Here is a 20,582-nt window from a genome sequence, read left to right on the forward strand (position 1 = left end):
CTTTTGGTCGCTCACAATATATATTGTCAGTAACAGAGACTGTCCATTTCTTTCCTCTTTTACTGTCGTTACCACGAGTCTGCCACCAGATGGTGATGCTCTCTTAAGTCTCACACAGTATTCTTAAGGTGAGTTGATAACACTTTTCTTTTTAGCTACTATTGTAACTTTCTTTTTCCTATCACGAGTCTGCCACCAGATGGTGATGCTCTCTTAAGTCTCACACAGTATTCTTAAGGTGAGTTGATAACACTTTTCTTTTTAGCTACTATTGTAACTTTCTTTTTCCTATTAAGCGAACAAAAGCATTTAAGTTAGTATTAATTCATCATTGGTATAAATCAGTAAGAGGTACACACCGAGCCATAAATTAGGGACTTTTGACTAAATTGTTAGTTTAATTTTGAGTTTATTTTAACATTTATTTGGGAATTTGTTTTGGCTTTCTTCCCACAATTAGAGGTTTTTATCCTTGATACACAGGGATCTGGTTTGAGGCATACAAATCTGCTTCTTGTTCCTTAGCTGCAAGCTCTAAGGGAGCTGACAAGGAGTGTTTTCATTACTTTATGTCTAGATTACTTTTCCAACTTAATGAGCCTCTGAATTTACCTATTTAATTTTTTCCCTTTATACATGGTCATTAAGTTTGGCTAATCTGGTCATTGGTTGAAAGTGAAAATATGGTTCTTTGATCTGAAGAACAACAAAAACAAAACCCCAAAGCATCAACAATCTTGCCTGTTTCTTCTCAACTTCCTCTCTTATCCCCAGGAATGTAGTGGCATTCTAAACACGCAAATCTCGTAAACCTCTACTTCCTCCCCTACCTTCCAAAACCTTTCTGGCTCCTGTTTCATGGAGAAAACTGAGGTGATGAAGCAGGGAGAAGCCCTTGACCTTCTGCCCAACATCTACAAACTTACCTGTATATGCACCTGGTCTCCTTCTAGTCTCAAGAGGAAGAGATGACCCTTCTCCTGCTTTAGGCTAATCCCTCCATCTGTTTTCTTGAGTTTGGCTTATGTATGTGTATGTCCTAAAATATATGGTCAATTTTGGTGAATGTTCTTTGGACATTCTTTGCTTTCAGGTTTATTTCTATCAGAATTAGGTGCAGGCACATATAACAGACACCCAACTATAACAGCATAAATACACATCTACTGTTAAGCAGTCCAGGGCTAGTATGGTAGTTTTACAAAGTTGTTAGAAACATCTTTCATATTCACTGTTTACATGCCCTTGTCTTCATGGTCCAGGGTGATGCTAAGCTTGAGCCATCATATCTACGTTTTCTGGATAGCGAAAGAGAGGAAGGGGATTCCTTTTTCTTTTTAGGGAGATTCCCCAGAAGTTCACATGATACTTCTTCCACATCATTAATTAGAGCTTAGTCATGTGGTTGCATCAAGATGCAGGGAAGTCTGGGAATGTAGTATTTTAGCTGGGCACACTGCTGTCCCAAATAGATCAGTTCTGTTATTGAGAAGTACATTGCACTTTGATATACATCAATTAGAGTTAGTTCATTAATTATGTTATTTAGTTCTTCATATCCCTTTTGGTTACACTTGATATTTCACGGATGAAAAGAGGTGGATTATTATCTCTTATTCCTTGTGTATGCCTGTTATTCCCTTTGGTTACTATATGAATTATTTGGTGCGCATATACTTATAATGTAATGCCTTTTATTAGAAATTGCACCCTGTTGGGGCGCCTGGGTGGCTCAGTCGGTTAAGTGTCCAGCTTTGGCTGAGGTCATGAACTCACGGCTTGTGGGTTTGAGCCCCTCTTTGGGCTCTGTGCTGACAGCTCAGAGCCCGGAGCCTGCTTCATATTCTGTCTCCATCTCTCTCTCTGCCCCTCCCCTGCTTGTGCACTATCTCTCTCTCTCAAATATAAATAAACATGAAAAAGATAATAAAAAAGAAATTGTACATTGTAGCATTTAAATGAACTTAGTGTTGCTTAATGCAAATTGGCCAGAATTTTATTTATTTAGATAAAAAATATGATCCCTGCTTTTTAAATTTTGATTTGCATCTACATGGAATACTTTAGGCCAGCCTTTTATTTTTGATCTTTCTTAATCACTTAGATATAGTTTTTTTGTTTGTTTGTTTGTTTGTTTTTGTAAATAGCGCTGAATTAGGTTTTGTTTTGTGAGCCAATTTGAAAATCTTTTTCTTTTCAATAGGTAAGTTAAGCCCACTTAAGTTTATTGATATGACTAATATATCTGACTTAAGTCTTCTATTTAAAAATCTTACTGTGTGGTGGGGTGCCTGGGTGGCTCGGTCGGTTAAGCATCTGACTCTTGATTGTGGCTCAGGTCATGACCTCATGAGTTCGTGATCTCATGATCTCACGATCTCATTCATCCAACACCGTGGTGGGCTCTGTGCTGAGAGTGCCAAGGCTGCTTGGTATTTCTCTCTCCCTTTCTCTCTGCCATGCCCTTGCTTGCACATGCACATGCACGTGCGCTCACTCTCTCAAAAAGAGACATTAAAAAAATTTAAAAATATTACTATATGGTTTTATAGGTTAAAAAGCTTTCAACAAATATAAAAACTCTTGGGGCGCCTGGGTGGCTCAGTCCGTCGAGCGTCCGACTTTGGCTCAGGTCGTGAGCTTGCGGTTCTTGGGTTCCGGCCCTGCGTCGTGCTCTGTGAAGACAGCTCAGAGCCCGGAGCCTGCTTCGGATTCTGTGTTTCCCTCGCTCTCTGCCCCTCCCCCACACGCGCTCTGTCTCTCTCTGCCTCTCAAAAATAAAGAAAACTAATTAAAAAATTTTTTTTCAACAAATAAAAACTCTTAATATTTAGAAAGGTTTGTATATTCTATTGGTTATATTTATAATGATAATTTTACCCAATACAGTCTTTCTTTCTTCTTCTTCTTTTTTTTTTTTTAAGTGTTTATTTATATTTGAGAGAGAGGGAGGGAGGGTAGGGGCAGAGAGAGAGGGAAACAGAAGATCTGAAGCAGGCTCTGCACTGACAATAGAGAGTCTGATGTTGGGCCGGAACTCACGAATCATGAGATTATGACCTGAGGCCGAGTCAGGTGCTTAATGGACTGAGTCACCCAGGCACCCCAACACATTGTCTTTCTTAGAGAATAACAATATTTATTAGTTTCCTATAATAAGAAATGATAAAATGAGTATATATTATTTTCCTTTCTGCTTTTACTTCTCTCCCACCATATGATTTTTGATCAGTTATATGCTTTTTATTAATGTTCACTTTAGGAATCTTTCACCTTAGGAATATCAAATATCTGCATTTTAATGGATTTGTTGGTTTTAACTGGTGTCTTATGACTCCTAGTTAGTTTTCTTTATATTTCTGTGGTTATCATCTTAATTATTTTGAAACTGTTTACTCATTTAAGATTATTATTATGTCTTCTTGCTGAACTGACCCTTTTATCATTATGTGATATACCTCTTTATCCTTGGTTATCGTCCCTGTTCTAAAGTCTATTTTTTTTCAGTATTATTTTGTAGATGATAAAGTTTCTTCTCATCAGTAGAAAGGGAGCAATGTTGTTTTGCAGTTCTATATCCTAAGCATAATATTGTTGGAATAGAATTGTAATACATGTCTCTTCGATGACTTTTTCTTTATAATCCATATTATGTTCTTGAAACTGAGCCATGTTGATTGAAGTAGGGCTGGTTCATTCATTTTAAATGTGATATATGTATCACATTTTATTTTTTCTGTCTGTTTCCACATCTCCAGCACCTTGCTCCATAGTGTATCCCTATCATTGTCTGTATTTTCAAATTCTTTATACCTGCTTCTCCTGCCTACAAATAAACTTGCGTTGTCTCTTATAGGAGTAAGTTTAATTTACCGTCTTGATCTTTAGTTTACCTTTGGCTATTGCCTCATGTGCTTATTTATTACTTATATTTCTAACTTGTTGAATTTCCCAACTTCTGTTGTGGTGTTTACAGTTTTTATTTTTTGCTTTGAAAGAACTATAATAAAGGCCTTAATCTATTGCCTGTCATGTATCTTGCAAGCAAATTATCCTGGGCTGTCATATGTCTTTTATTTTATGTGTATATTTCCACTAAATCAGTGAAAGAATATATATATATTTTTTTACCAACACATCTATCAGATATTTTAGTTTATGCTTTGCTAAATAAAAGTTCATGTGCAAGGTAGAGGCACTTTATTTATTTATTTATTTATTTATTTATTTATTTATTTAAATCCAAGTTAGTTAACATATAATGTAATAATAATTTTGGGAATAGAATTTAGTAATTCATCACTTACATGTAACACCCAGTGCTCATCTCAGAAAGTGTCCTCCTCCTTAATGCCTCTCATCTCTTTAGCCCTTCCCCCTACCCAACACCCCACCAGCAACCCTCAGTTTGTTCTCTGTATTTTAAGAGTCTCTTGTGGTTTGTCTCCCTCTCTGTTTTTATCTTATTTTTGCTTCCCTTCCCTTATGTTCATCTATTTTGTATCTTAAATTCCACATATGAGTGAAATCATAATGATACTTGTCTTTCTCTGACTGACTTATTTCGCTTAGCATGATACACTTTAGTTCCATCCATGTTGTTGCAAATGTCAAGATTTCATTCTTTTTGATCGCCAAGTAATATTCTATTATATTTACATATACCACTTCTTTATCCATTCATCAGTTAATGGACATTTGGGCTCTTTCTATATATACTTTGGCTATTGTTCATAGCACTGCTATAAACTTTGGGGCACACGTACCCCTTCGAATCAGCACACCTGTATCCCTTGGATAAATGCCTAGTAGTGCAATTGCTGGGTCGTAGGGTACTTCTATTTTTAATTTTTTGAGGAACCTCCATACTGTTTTCCAGAGGGGCTGCACTAGTTTGTATTCCCACCGGCAGTGCAAAAGAGTTCCTTTTCTTCCACATCCTCGCCAACATCTGTTATTGCCTGAGTTGTTAATTTTAGCCATTCTGATTGGTGTGAGGTGGTATCTCATTGTGGTTTTGATTTGTATTTCTCTGATGATGAGTGATGTTGAGCATTTTTTCATGTGTCGCTTGGCCATCTGGATGTCTTCTTTGGAGAAGTGTCTATTCATGTCTTTTGCCCATTTCTTCACTGGATTATTTGTTTTTTGGGAGTTGAGTTTGATAAGTTCTTTATAGATTTTGGATACTAACCCTTTATCTGATATGTCACTTGCAAATATCTTCTCCCATTCTGTCAATTGCCTTTTGGTTTGCTGATTGTTTCCTTCACTGTACAGAAGATTTTTATCTTGATGAGGTCCCAACAGTTCATTTTTGCTTTTGTTTCCCTTGCCTCTGGAAACATGTCAAGTAAGAAGTTGCTGCGGCTGAGGTCAAAGAGGTAGTTGCCTGTTTTCTCCTCTAGGATTTTGATGGCTTCCTTTCTTACATTTAGGTCTTTCATCCATTTTGAGTTTATTGTTGTACATGGTGTAAAAAAGTGGTCCACGTTCATTCTTCTACATGCCACTGTCCAGTTTTCCCAACACCATTTGCTGAAGAGACTGTCCTTACTCCATTGGATATTCTTTCCTGCTTTGTTAAAGATTAGCTACCCATATGGGGCGTCTGGGTGGCTCAGTTGGTTGAGTGTCTGACTTCGGCTCAGGTCATGATCTCACAGTCTGTGAGTTTGAGTCTGTGAGTTTGAGCCCCGTGTCGGGCTCTGTGCTGACAGCTCTGACAGAGCCTGGAGCCTGCTTCGGATTCTGTGTCTCCCTCTCTCTCTGCCCCTCTCCTGCTCATGCTCTGTCTCTCTCTGTCTCAAAATAAATAAAAACATTAAAAAAAAAGATTAGTTATCCATGCATTTGTGGGTCCATTTCTGGGTTCTCTATTCTGCTCCATTGATCTTCATGTCTGTTTTTGCACCAGTACTACACTGTTTTAATGATTACAGTTTTGTAATACAAATTGAAGTCCAGGATTGTGACACCTCCAGCTGTGCTTTTCTTTTTCAGGATTTCTTTGGCTATTCGGGGTCTTTTCTGTTTCCATATAAATTTTAGGATTGTTTGTTGTAGCTCTGTGAAAAATGCTGGTGGTATTTTGATAAGGATTGCATTGAGTGTGTAGACTGCTTTGAGAAGTATAGTCATTTTAACAATATTTGTTCTTCCAATCCATGAACATGGAATGTTTTTCCATTTTTTGCGTGTCTTCTTCAATTTCTTTCATAGGCTTTCTATAGTTTTCAGTGTATAGATTTTTCACCTCTTTGGTTAGATTTCTTCCTATGTATTTTATGGTTTTTGGCACATTGTAAATGGGATCAATTCCTTGATTTCTCTTTCTGCTGCTTCATTATTGCTGTACAGAAATGCAACTGGTTTCTGTACATTGATTTTATATCCTGTGACTTTGCTGAATTCTTGGATCAGTTCTAGCAGTTTTTTTTGTGGAGTCATTTGGGTTTTCCACATAGAGTATCATGTCATCTGCAAAGAGTGAAAGTTTGACTTCCTCCTTTCCAATCCAGATGCCTTTTATTTCTTTGTGTTGTCTGATTGCTGAGGCTAGGACTTCCAACACTGTGTTGAATAACAGTGGTGAGAGTGGACATCCTTGTTGTGTTCCTGACCTTAGGAGGAAAGCTCTCAGTAGTTCCCCATTGAGGATGATATTAGGTGTGGGTCTTTTGTGTATGGCCTTTATGATGTTGAGGTATGATCCTTCTATCCTTACTCTCTTGAGGGTTGTTATCAAGAAAGGATGTTGTATTTTGTCAAATCCTTTTTCAGCATGTATTGAGAGGATCATGTGGTTCTTATCCTTTCTTTTTTAATGTGATGTATCACACTGATTGATTTGTGGATATTAAAATAGACCTGCATCCCATTAATAAATCTCACTTGATCGTGGTGAATAATTCTTCTAATGTATTGTTGGACCTGGTTTGCTAGTATCTTGTTGAAAATTTTTGCATCCATGTTCATCAGGGAAATTGGTCTGTAGTTCTCCTTTTTAGTGGGGTCTTTGGTTTTGGAACCAAGGTAATGCTGGCCTCACAGAATGAGTTTGGAAGTTTTCCTTCCATTTCTATTTTTTGGAACAACTTCAAAAGAATAGGTGTTAACTCTTCTTTAAATGTTTGGTAGAATTCCCCTGGAAAGCCATCCAGCCCTGGACTTGTTTGGGAGGGAGATTTTTGATTACTGATTCAATGTCTTTACTGGCTATGGCACTGTGATTAGTTTTAAAAGAAATGAATACTTATAAAGCAAAAATTATTATTACTGGCATTAAAATTGGGATAATGTTATCAGGAATGCATATGAAATGAGTTATTTTAGATAGCTAAAATTTAAAGATGGTAACTTTAGTGATGAAATTGTAAAAAGTCCACCTCTTTAGTAGTATAACTTAATCATTTAAATTTTTATCTGAGATGTATATTTGGCTGCCTTTTTAAAGGCAAAGGAAATGTTTATTAGTGTATTGCATAATATCTCCTACATTTGCTGCTGGTGTCAGTGCATGAATTTTTAATTGCTAATTTATGTATGTAAATATTAACCAATTTTGCTTTATTATTAAGTTTGGATTACTGAGCACATAATAACTGTTAATGTGCTCATTTGGAACAAAATTTAATTACAACAAGGAGATTGAACTTAATTTGCCCTTTTCTTGAATACTTTAGCTGTCATCAATGCGGGTACTGTGCTGTCATACCAAGACGCCCTCTGGACTTAGTAATGACTCCGGGGATGTTTGTCTTCCCCTAAATGGTTCCAAACTAGTGTGTTTTGAATTATTATGTCTGTTCTTTATAGCACTCCCATCCCTGCTTTATTATCAGGTTGATAGTTGTCACTTCTCACTGATGTTTTGAACTTCATCTTTCCCCTCTACTTTTAATCTGGCACTTCTAATCTGCTGTGAGCTTAAAAATTAAACAGCAAACAAAACTTCTGAGAATTTCACACAAAATGAGACACAGAGGAGGTTTTCATATAATACTCTATATGCGGTTTATTGTTGAACTTTTAAACAGTTATTTTGGTCACTTATTTCTTCATTTTTACTGTGTTTTAAATGGGCAAATTTACTGGTTCTTAATAGGTAGAGTGATTCTTATTATCATATGCAAAGCTACTGTGTAAAAAACTTTATGGAACATATTCTGTTGTGATTAGAGTTAAATATAAATTCTAAATATCATGTTCTCATTATGCAGAATTTCGGAATGAGGCTAAAGTGATTTAGTCTTTCTGTATCAAATTAAAAGGTGAAAATAGATTGACAGAGGGAAGGAGGAGGAGATGTTCTATAGCTACTGTGACATCCTTTCTGTCTTTTTTCTTCCTGCCTCTCAATTTTTTTGTTTTTAAAGATGGTTTATGTTGGCGAGAATCTAGAGGAGTTAGTTTAGTCAATGGGGCTGTTCAGTAACAAAAACATGCTAAAGTAATCTGAGGAAATATGATATGACATTAACAACCTATCATTTTTAAAAACCTAATATCCAAAGGGAACTAGGCAAAACCAGAAAAGTTAGCTGACTCCTTTAAGGAAAGGTACAGCAACTTACAGCCAGTGCAGTCTTGGCATGTGCTGGCAAAGAGGTTTATCCGGCAAATGGGTGAGGACATTATTCATCAGTGCTCTGAAAAAGAAAAGAAAGAGAAGAAGTCACCTTTTTCTGGTTCTTTTTTCATCTTAAGTCAAATATGGTATTATCATTATTCTTTATGAAACCATGAAAATCTATTAAGTTAGTTATCTTCTCTTTTTTTTTTCCCTGTAAGTTTTGTTATATTTGAGTGCTTGTTAGTAATAAAATTCAACAAATGATAGTTGTCATATGGAGGAAACAGCAATGTTAGTAACTGAAAAAAAGCCTGTACCCTTCAAAAGTGGGTAGTGAGAAGGAGGTGATTTTAAATGAATATTATTATTATTATTATTATTATTATTATTATTATTACTAAGATGAATACAGGGCAGTAGTGGTATGCTTGAGAATATTTCAATAAAATATAGCAGTGAGGCTGTATTCAGTTTTGAGGGGCTGATGTTCTAGAGGACAGAAGGTCTTATATAATTGTTAAAACTACAATATAGCCTCATAGGATATGATTAAGAGATGATTTTTAGTCAGAAAGGCCTTTCTGGGGCTTGAACAATTCCAAATTTAATGCTGTTAAACTTAAGGCAGTAACTTTTATTCATGTCTTTTCTTTCCATTGAAATAGTTGTCTTAATTTTTAGTACTTACAAGAGAATAAGAGAATTTAGTCCATAAAATGTTAGTGGGGAAATTCGACTGAGGTGATTATCTTCAATTATCCTGCCAGCCAGAAGAAAAAATGGATTCATTTATATATTTAGAATATAAAAACTAATACTATAAAATGACACATAAATTAAACATACAGCCATTCTAGTCTGTGGAGATCTTCAAAAACACCCGGCTTCAAGAAAGTTATTCTGTTATGACTGAGATACCTGAAAAAAGAGAAATGACTACAGTAAATGTGTTATCTCTTTCTTTTTCTTTTTTTAAGATTTCATTTTTAAGTAATCTCTACACCCAATGTGGGGTTCACACTCACAACCTTGAGACGGAGGGCTGTATGCTCTACTGACTGAGGCAGCCTGGCACCCCAAATGTGTTACCTTCTTGATATCTAACAATAAGGAAAGGAAAAACAATAATCATCCATCTTAGATTTTCTTGTATACTGTTCTTATCAGATCTCTTCCCTTCTTTTGGGTCTCTAAAAGTTCTTTATCACTTACCTTTTCATGTCTAGGTTTTAATTTCCCCACAATCAATCAATCAATCAATCAGTCATTCCATTCATTTATGCCTTTATTCATTAAACTTTTTGGGGTACCTATAGTCTACGGCAGTGTGCTAGGCATATCATCTCTTTCTTTGAGGGGCTTTGAGTCTAGAGGGAAGACAGAGTATGAACAGGTTATTACTGCAACATGGGGAAAAGAGAAGCGTATAATGTAGGGTTGCTCTGAATTGCAGAGGAGAAGGCATCTGCCTTTCTTGGGGGCAGGGACTGCAATGCTCGGGAGAGTCAGGAGACAGAAGGCTTTACTAGAGAATGCACAACTGGATGGATAGAGATTCGGATGAAGATACCATTCACAAAGCAAAGAATGGGTAGGAGTTAACGTAGGCAGAGGAGATCGCTTATGCAGAGGCAAGAGAGATGAAGAGAGAACAACAAGGTAAGGGATCACCAGGTATTTCAGTGAGGCCTCACCGTGAAGGCATTGTGAAGAGGGACAGGGGATGAACCTGGGAGGCAGGCAGGGACTGTTCTGGAAAAAAGGACATGGCGACATTGTATGCTTGTTAAGGAGTTTGACATCCACCTTTTCAGTTCTTACTCTTCTGCAGATTGAATCAACTCTGTTCTGTTCATGTTTCTTTCTTTGTTTTTAATGTTTTTATTTATTTTTGAGAGAAAGAGAGAAAAGTGAGAGAGAGACAGAGAGAGACAGAGAGAGACAGAGAGAGACAGAGAGAGAGAACTAGTGGGGGAGGGGCAGAGAGGGAGACACAGAATCCGAAGCAGGTGCCAGGCTCTGAGCTGGTAGCACAGAGCCTGATGCAGGGCTTGAAATCCTGAACCAGGAAATCATGACCTGAGCTAAAGTCGGAGGCTTGACCGACTCAGCCACCCAGGTACCCCTTGCCATGTTTATTTCTACCTCCACGTCCATACAGCAGTTTGCTGCTCTGACTCTGGCGTCAGATAGTTCAATTCCTAGCTTTGCTACTTATTAATAGTGTGACCTTAAGCAGTTAACTCCTGAAAGCCTCAGTTTCCCCAACTCTAAAATGGAGGTAATCTTAGTACCTACTTTATTGGGTTGTAACACGTCATAAGCATTCAGTACATATTATTTATGACGCCTCTATTCATGCCTCCCATTCTTATATCCGTCTTCTTTTTCCCTTCTGCCTATGATTCATATGCAAGTTTTACTTCAAATTTCACTTCCACAGATATATGGACCACACTGATGTTGCACTTTTCTCTACTCTTATAATTTGACAGCTTATAAAATTTCTCCCGCTGGGAGACTCCCCGTTCCCACCATATTTGACTTTTGCTTAGGGGTAACAGGAGATGATGCCCCATGTTAGAGCCACTTCTCTCCTTGCCTTGTAGGTCTAGAACCCCATTTGGGCACAGGAAGGGTAAAGAATAGCTACAATACTTCCCTACAACCGCCTCAGGGGGCTCCGTTAAAAGCCAATAGCAATCCCTCAGGTAAAAGCATTTGATCCACCCCTGTACTCTATACTCATCTGTTTTTCCCAGTCCTCTTCATTTTCCCCAGCCATCCTTCATTGCTCCAGACCCCAAACAGTCACTTGTTTCAGTGAAACTTAACAAGAATTTTGGTCTGAACAACACGTGTTTCGGATTTAATCGTTCTCTAATTGTTCTCTAATTGTTGTGTGTATATTGGCATAGTTTCCCACCCTAGATCATAAGCCTCTGGAGAGCAAGAGGCATGCCTTGCCCCAGTGGTCTCAAAGCCCTTTACCTGAAATATTAAAGTGTAAACTGTTGGAAGGCAGCATGTCTGACTTATCTTTCGGTGCCACCTCCCCATGGTGTCTTGCTGAAAAATTTACACATTGTAAGGACTAATGAATATTTACAGGTGAATGGAAAGGAGGAATCTAATGATTATCTATGAAAACCCAGAAGTATGTGACATCTTTAACATCTAAACAATAGTCCAGTGCTATGAATAACCATGGAAAGAGATGGGGAACTCTTTAAAATTTGTGGTACTACCCTTCACATCCGTTGGATACTAAACCAAGACTGTAGTATCTTTCACACCCATTGAACATTAAACCAAGCAGACACTGCTTATAAGTTTTGAACAGATTTATGCGGGGTTGGAGAGAAAGACAGGAGCCTGATGGGAATGAATCCGATATTGACTTTGGGTGATTTGCCAAGACACAAAAGAGCAGGGATGGGATAGAAGGGAAGAGGACTCGGTAAAAGTGGTTACTGTTAAGACTCTGAGTCTCCAGGGCCCTTCTTCCATTTTGCTAGTAAAATTATTAGACAGCTGTCTCTCAATCCTAAACCCTGATACCACAAACTAGGAATCTGACTGGAATGAGTTTCTTGGATTAGGATTAAAAAAAGTGGTGTAGGATAGAAAACAAGGTGACAGAAATAGAAATATAGGGAGTTGTTGATTTATGTGCCTTTTGGTTATATTTCCATACAATTATTTCCTATAGGAGGTTAGGTTCAGATGCTGAAATGGAACATTTAGTAGACTATTTTATTTACTTATATATTTACTTAATTTTTTTAAATTTTTTAGAGAGAGGGAGAGAGAGAGTGCATGAGCAGGGGAGAGGGGCAGAGAGAGAGAGAGAGAATCCCAAGCAGGCTCCAGTCTGAGTGTGAAGCCTGATGTGGGGCTTGAGCCCATGACTCTGGGATCATGACCTGAGCTGAAATCAAGAGTTGGACACTCAAACGACTGAGCCATCCAGGCACCCCAAGAAAACCAATTTTAAAAAGCTTTGCTTTTAACTACAATGAAATACGACTTCATATCCATTAGGATGGCTGTTTTAAAAAGACAAACAAATTCTTAAACAACAAAACCTCAGAAAACAAGAAATGCTAGTGAAGACGTGAAGGGATTAGTCCCCTTGTATGTTGTTGGTGCAGATGCTGTGGAAGACGGTATGGTGGTTCCTCCAAAAGTTGAACCTGGAATTACCATGTGACTCACCAATTCCCCTTCTGGGTATATACCCCAAAGAATTGAAGGCAAAGACTCAAACAGATACCAATGTTCACGGCAGCATTATTCATAATAGCCAAAAGATAAAAACAACCAAAAATGTTCACTGATGGGTGTGCATGGAAAAACAAATGGATGAACCTTGAAGACATCATGCTAAATGAAATAAGCCTGACACAAAAGGACAAATATTGTATGGTTCCACTTAGGGTAGTCATATTCAGAGATACAGAAAGTAGAATGGTGATTGCCAAGGGTCAGAGGAGGAGGAGTTACGTTTGGTGGGTACAGACTTTCGGCTTGGGAAGATGAAGTGTTCTGGAGATGGATGGTGGTGATGTTTGCACAACAATGTGAATATACTCAATGCCACAGAACTTCACATTTAAAAATGGTTAAAATGATAAATTTTATGTTATATGTATTTAATCACAATGAAAAAGCTTTACTCTTTTAACCTTACAGCGCTGTATGTATTCATAAAAGCAGGAGTAGTGGAAAAAGAATTACTGGAAAAGTCTGGGTTTTTTCCTTCGAAGATTCTAATTATCATCAGCGTTTCTTATTTTGAATAAGTTCTAATGGCCATCATTCCTTTCACCATGGCCAGTATGTATTGAGTTCTATTTATGCGTCAGATGTAGTGTGCCTAATTCTTCCCAGGGATTTCCTCGTTTGTTTCTTACAACAATCCTGAGGAAGGTACTGTTATAATTTGTATCTTACGCTAGAGGGAATCAATGCCTAGAAAGGAAAATAAATTGCTCAAGTTTATGGACCAAGGGAGTGGTGAATCAGGACTTAAGTGGAAGCCTGTTCAAGTCAGAATTCCATGCCCTCGACCATAGTGCCCTGCGTGCCCCTTCAACTGTTGTAGGCAGGAGGGCTACCATGGAGGGCGGTGGGTCAGCCTGACAGACCACAGTGGAATGGGCAAACTAATTGGCACTGGTACTTACAGTTTAGTAAGACTGTATAGTCCTCTGAAAGCATAGATGGATATGGATCTAATATTATTGTTTTGCAGGCACCTGTGAACATAATTATAAAAAAAACATAATGAAACAGAATTTCAGTTTTGCAAGATGTAAAGAGCTCTTTGGATGGGTGGTGGTGAGGGTGGCACAACAATATAAATGTACTTAATGGCTCTGAATGTAATTGGTTTAAGATGGTACATTTTACAGCATATGTATTTACCACAATAGACTTTTTTTTTAATTAAAAAAGGTAAACATAACAAAATAGTGAAACTAGATATGTTATTTTGTTTGCTATTAAATTCGTGTATGATTAGGCTAGTTTTTATTTAGAAACTTAGTTGTAAAGATAAACATGTGATAGTTAAAATTTAATATTTGAACTTTCTTCTTTTTCTTTTTTGCTTTTCAAGTTTTTATTTAAATTCTAGTTAGTTAACATATAAGGTAAAATTGGTTCCAGGTGCAGAATTTAGTGATTCATCACTTACATATAACATCCAGTGCTCATCACAACAAATGCCCTCCTTAATACCATCACCCATTTAGCCCATCACCCACCCATCTCCCTCAATCAACCCTCAGTTTGCTCTCTATTGTTAAGAGTCTTTTATAGAGTGTTTCCCTCTCTCTTTTTTCCCTTCCCCTATGTTCATCTGTTTTGTTTCTTAAATTCCACATATGAGTGAAATCATACAGTATTTGTCTTTCTCTATTTCACTTAGCATAATACAGTCTAGTTCCATCCACATAGTTGCAAATGGCTAGATTTCATTCTTTTTTTTTTTTTTTAATTTTTTTTTTCAACGTTTATTTATTTTTGGGACAGAGAGAGACAGAGCATGAACGGGGAAGGGGCAGAGAGAGAGGGAGACACAGAATCGGAAACAGGCTCCAGGCTCTGAGCCATCAGCCCAGAGCCCGACGCGGGGCTCGAACTCACGGACCGCGAGATCGTGACCTGGCTGAAGTCGGACGCTCAACCGACTGCGCCACCCAGGCGCCCCGAGATTTCATTCTTTTAGATGGCTGAGTAATATTCCATTGTACGTATATACCACATCTTTATCCGTTCATTATTGATGTACATTGGGCTCTTTCCATAGTTTGGCAATTGTTGATAGTGCTGCTATAGACATTGCTGTGCATGTGACCCTTCAAATCTGTATTTTTGTCTCTTTTGGGTAAGCAACTAGTAATGCAATTGCTGGGTTATTGGGTAGTTCTATTTTTAATTTTTTGAGGCGCCTCCATCCTGTTTTCCAGTGTGGCTGCACCAGTTTACATTCCCACCAATGGTGTAAGAGGGTTGGTTCCTCTTTCTCCACATCCTCACCAACATCTATTGTTTCCTCTGTTGTTAATTTTAGCCATTCTGACAGGTGTGAAGTGGTTTCTCATCATGGTTTTCATTTCTATTTCCCTGATGATGAGTGATGTTGAACATCTTTTCATGTGTTTATTAGCCATCTGGATGCCTTCTTTTGACAAATGTCTATTCATGGCTTCTGCCCATTTATTAGCTGGATTATTATTATTATTATTATTATTATTATTATTTGAGTGTTGAATTTGAAAAGTTATTTATATATTTTGGATACTAGCCCATTATCAGATATGTCATTTGTAAATAACTTCTCCCACTCCATAGACTGCCTTCTAGTTTTGTTGATTGTTTCCTTCTCTGTGCCAAGAAGTCCCAATAGTTTATTTTTGCTTTTATTTCCCTTGGCTCTGGGGATATGTCTAGTAAGAAGTTGGTACAGCCAAGGTCAAAGATGTTGCTGCCTGTGTTCTCTAGGATTTTGATGGTTTCCTGGCTCCCATTTAGGTATTTTACCCATTTAGAATTTGTTTTTGTGTATGGTGTAAGAAAGTGGTCCAGTTTCATTATTCTACATGTCACTATCTAGTTTTCCCAAAACTATTTGTTGAAGAGATTGTATTTTTTCTATTGGATATTCTTTCCTGCTTTGTCAACGATTTGTTGACCATATAGTTGTGGGTCCATTTCTGGGATTTCTATTCTGTTTCATTGGTCTATGTGTCTGTGTTTGTGTCAGTACCATACTGTCTTGATGACTACAGCTTTGTAACATAGCTTGAAGTCCAGAATCAGGATGCCTCCAGCTTTGCTTTTCTTTTTTCAGAATTTCCTTGGCTATTTGGAGTCTTTTGTGGTTCCGTACAAATTTTAGGATTGTTTATTCTGGCTCTGTCAAAAGTGCTGGTGGTATAGGGATTGCATTAAAAGTGTAGATTGCTCTGGGTAGTATAGACATTTTAACAATATTCTTCCAATCCATAAATATGAAATGTTTTTCCATTATTTATGTTCTCTTCAATTTCTTTCATAAGTGTCTATAGTTTTTAGAGTACAGGTCTTTTACCTCTTTGGTTAGGTTTATTCCTAGGTATCTTATGGTTTTTGGTACAATTGTAAATGGGATCGAGTCCTTGATTTCTCTTTCTACTGCTTTATTATTGGTGTATAGAAGTGCAATTGATTTCTGACATTGATTTTATATCCTGCAACATTGCTGAGTTCATGTATTCATTGTAGCGATTTTTTTTGGTGGAATCTTTCAGGTTTTTTACATAGAGTAGCATGTTGTCTGTGAAGAGTTTAAAATTTCACTTCTTCCTTGAAGATCGGATCCCTTTTATTTCATTTTGTTGTCTGATTGCCGAGGCGAGGACTTCCAGTACTATGCTGAACAACAGTGGTGAAAGTAGACATCTCTGTCATGTTCCTGACCTTAGGGGGAAAGCTTTTAGTTTTTCCCCATTGAGGATGATATTAGCTGTGGGTCTTTCATTTATGGGCTTTATTATGTTGAGGTATGTTCCTTCTATCCTTACTTTATTGAGGGTTTTTATCAAGAAAGGATACTTTATATTGTCAGATGCCTTTTCTGCATCAATTGAGAGGATCAAATGGTTTTATCCTTTCTTTTATTAATGTGGTGTACCACATTGATTGATTTGCAAATATTAAACAACCCCTGCATCCCAGGAATAAATTCCAGTTGATGGTGGTGAATAATTCTTTTGATGTACTGTTGAATTTGATTTGTTAGTATCTTGTTGAGAATTTTTGCATCCATGTTCATCAGGGATATTGGCCTGTAATTCTCCTTTTCAGTGGGGTCTTTGGTTTTGGAATCAAGATAATTCTGGCCTTGTAGAATGAGTTTGGAAGTTTTCCTTCCAATTTTTTTTTTTTTTGGAATGATTTGAGAAGAATAAGTATTAACTCTTCTTTAAATTTCTTATAGAATTCCTCTGGGAAGCCATCTGGCCCTGGGCTTATTTTGTAGGGAGATTTTGATTATTAATTCAATTTCTTTGCTGGTTATGGGACTGTTCAAATTTTCTATTTCTTTCCAATTTCAGTTTTGGTAATTTGTATGTTTCTAGCAATTTGTCCATTTCTTTCAGATTGCCCAGTTTGTTGGCATATAATTTTCATAATATTCTCTTACAGTTGTTTGTATTTCCGTGGTGTTGGTTGTGATCTCCCCTCTTTCATTCATGATTTTATTTGTTTGGGTCCTCTCTCTCTTCTTTTTGATAAGTCTGGCTACAGGTTTGTGAATTTAATTAATTCTTTCAAAGAACCAGCTCTTAATTTTGTTGATCTGTTCTACTGGGTTTTTGTTTCTGTATTGTTTATTTCTGTTCTAATCTTTATTATTTTCCTTCTTCTGCTGTTTTTAGGCTTTAGTTGCTGTTCTTTTTCTAGATCCTTTGTGTAAGATTAGGTTGTGTATTTGAGACTTTTCTTGTTTCTTGGGTAGGTATTTATTAGTATATACTTACGTCTTGGAATTGCCTTTGCTGTATCCAAAAGGTTTTGGACTGTCGTGTTTTCATTTTCATTTGCCCCATATATATGTTTTTTATGTCTTCTTTAATTTCCTGGTAGACCTATTCATTCTTTAATAGGATGTGACTTCAAGTTTCATTGTGTGGTGGTCAGAAAATTTGCATGGTATGATCTCAGTCCTTTTGTACTTGTTGAGGCCTGGTTTGTGACCCAGTATGTGACTTATTGTGGTGAATGTTCTGTGTGCACTTGAAAAGAATATATATTCTGTTGCTTTAGGATGAAATGTTCTGCATATTTCTGTTAAGTCCATCTGGCTCAGTGTGTCCTTCAAAGCCATTGTTTCCTTGTTGATTTTATGCTTAGACCATCTGTCCATTGTTGTAAGTGTGGGTTTAAGGCCCCCCACTGTTATTGTATTATTATCAGTGAGTTTATGTTTTTGATTAATTGATTTATGTATTTGGGTGCTTTCAATATGGGGGCATAAATATTTACAATTGTTAGATCTTGATGGGTAGACCCCCTTAATTATGATGTATTACCCTTCTTCATCTCTTGTTACAGTCTTTGGTTTAAAATCTAGTTTGTCCAGGGGCGCCTGGGTGGCTCAGTCTGTTTAGCTTCTGACTTTGGCTCAGGTCATGATCTCGCGGTTTGTGAGTTTGAGCCCTGCGTCGGGATCTGTGCTGACAGCTCAGAGCCTGGAGCCTGTTTCAGATTCTGTGTCCCCACCCCCCACCCCCCCCTGCCCCACCCCTGCTTGTGCTCTGTCTCTCTCTGTCTTTCAAAAATGAATAAACGTGGGGCGCCTGGGTGGCGCAGTCGGTTAAGCGTCCGACTTCAGCCAGGTCACGATCTCGCGTTCCGTGAGTTCGAGCCCCGTGTCAGGCTCTGGGCTGATGGCTCGGGGCCTGGAGCCTGTTTCCGATTCTGTGTCTCCCTCTCTCTCTGCCCCTACCCTGTTCATGCTCTGTCTCTCTCTGTCCCAAAAATAAATTAAAAAACGTTAAAAAAAATCAAAAATGAATAAACATTAAAAAAAAATTAAAATCTAGTTTGTCCAGGGGCACCTGGGTACCTCACTCAGTTAAGTGTCTGACTTCGACTCAGGTCATGAGCTCATGGATCATGAGTTTGAGCCCTGCGTTGAGCTCTGTGTTGACAGCTCAGAGCCTGGAGCCTGTTTTGGATTCTGTATGTCCCTCTCTCTTTACCCGTCCCCTGCTTGTGCTCTGTTTCTGTCTCTCAAAAATAGACACATGTTAAAAATTAAAAAAAAAAATCTAGTTTGTCTGATATAAGTATGGCTACTCTGGCTTTCTTTTGATGTCCATTAGCATGATATATGGTTCTCCATCCCTTCAATTTTAATCTGGAAGTGGCTTTAGGTCTAAATGATTCTCTTGTAGGCAGCATATAGATGGGTCTTGTTTTCTTTATCCATTCTGGTACTCCATGTCTTTTTTTTAATTGTTATTCATTTTTGAGACAGTGCAAGTGGGGGAGGGGTAGAGAGAGGGGGACAGAGAATCTGAAGTGGGCTCTGTACTTACAGGCTGACAGCAGTGAGCCTGATGTGGGGCTCAATCTCACATACTGTGAGATCATGACCTGAGCCGAAGTTGGACACTGAACCACCCTGGTGCCCCTACCCTATACCTTTTGATTGGAAATTTTAGTCCATTTACATTCAGAGTGATTACTGTTAGATACAAATTTAGTGCCGTTGTAATACCTGTAAAATTGGTGTTTCTGGTGATGTTCTCTGTTTCTTTCTAGTCTTTGTTGCTTTTGATCTTTTTCCCCCCATCAAAGAGTCCCCTTTAATGTTTCTTGCAGGGCTGGTTTAGTGGTTGTACTCTTTTAGTGTTTGTTTGTCTGGGAAATTCTTTATCTCTCCTTCTATTCTGTATTACAGCCTTGCTGGATAATGTATTTTTGGCTGCATATTTTTCCCATCCAGTACATTGAAAAATCATGCCACTCCTTTCTGACCTGCCAAGTTTCTGTAGATAGATCTGCTGTAAACTTGATGTGTCTTCCCTTATAGGTTAAGGACTTTTTTCTCTTGCTGCTTTCCAGATTCTGTCCTTGTTTGTGTGTAGTCAGTTTGACTATAATATGTCTTAGTGATGGCTGGCTTTTGTTGATTTTGATGAGAGTTATCTGTGCCTTTTGGATTTCAATGTCTATTTCCTTCCCCAGATTAGGGAAGTTTTCAGTTATAATTTGCTCAAACAAACCTTGTGCCCCCTCTTCCTTGCCTTCTTCTTCTGGGACCTCTATGACACTAATGCTATTATGCTTAATGGAATCATTGAGTTCCCTAAGTCTACATTTGTGATCCAATATCTTTTTTTTCCTCTTTGTGTCAGCCTCATTGTTTTCCATAATTTTATCTTCTATATCATGGATTCATTCCTCCATTTTATCCATCCTTGTTGTCACTACATCCAGTCAGTTTTGCATCTCAGTTATAACATTTTTTTTATTAGGCCTTACTAGTTTTTAGTTCTTTTATATCTGTGGTAAGGTTCTCTCTGGTTTCTTCTATGCTTTTCTCAAGGCCAGCTAGTATACTCATGATTGTTGCTTTATATTCTGGTTCAGACATATTACTTATATCTGTTTCGATTAGATCCCTGCCCATTACATCTTCCAGTTTTTCTTTTTGGATGAAGTCGTCCATCTTGGCCTTTGCCTAGACCTCTGTCTACTGTGTGTTAGGAAAACCTGTTTTGTTTCCTGCTTCTGAGAGTAATGGTTATATTAAGAAGAAGTCATACTGTCCACGGCCTGGTACTTCAGGACATTTTTTTGGTGTTATGTTCTGTGCTTTCTGCTATTGTGATTTGGCTGCTCTTTCTCTTAGATCAGTCCTCTGCAGAGTTTCTCCCTGCCTGCAATGTGGAGTATTTGGACCTGGTCCAGTGTTTGGCGTGTTTTAACTAGAGATGTTTTGGTC

General features: G+C 37.7%; 1 protein-coding gene across 12 annotated transcripts in view; it reads right to left on the minus strand.

Moving 5' to 3' along the window:
• RXFP1 (relaxin family peptide receptor 1) overlaps nucleotides 1-20,582 on the minus strand; it is a 135,650-nt gene that overhangs the window by 20,422 nt on the left and 94,646 nt on the right. For 8 of the 12 annotated variants that reach the window (XM_045055732.1, XM_045055733.1, XM_045055734.1 and 5 more), the window contains 4 exons: nucleotides 13,765-13,836; nucleotides 9,422-9,493; nucleotides 9,264-9,335; nucleotides 8,577-8,651 (listed from right to left, as the gene is read on the minus strand). In XM_045055732.1, coding sequence (XP_044911667.1) covers nucleotides 8,577-8,651; nucleotides 9,264-9,335; nucleotides 9,422-9,493; nucleotides 13,765-13,836 — 291 coding nt within the window. The remainder of the gene's footprint in view (nucleotides 1-8,576; nucleotides 8,652-9,263; nucleotides 9,336-9,421; nucleotides 9,494-13,764; nucleotides 13,837-20,582) is intronic. The other 4 variants (XM_045055738.1, XM_045055735.1, XM_045055736.1 and 1 more) reach the window with 3 other exon arrangements.

Source organism: Felis catus, chromosome B1 (genome assembly GCF_018350175.1).
Source record: "Felis catus isolate Fca126 chromosome B1, F.catus_Fca126_mat1.0, whole genome shotgun sequence".
Taxonomy (NCBI): domain Eukaryota; kingdom Metazoa; phylum Chordata; class Mammalia; order Carnivora; family Felidae; genus Felis; species Felis catus.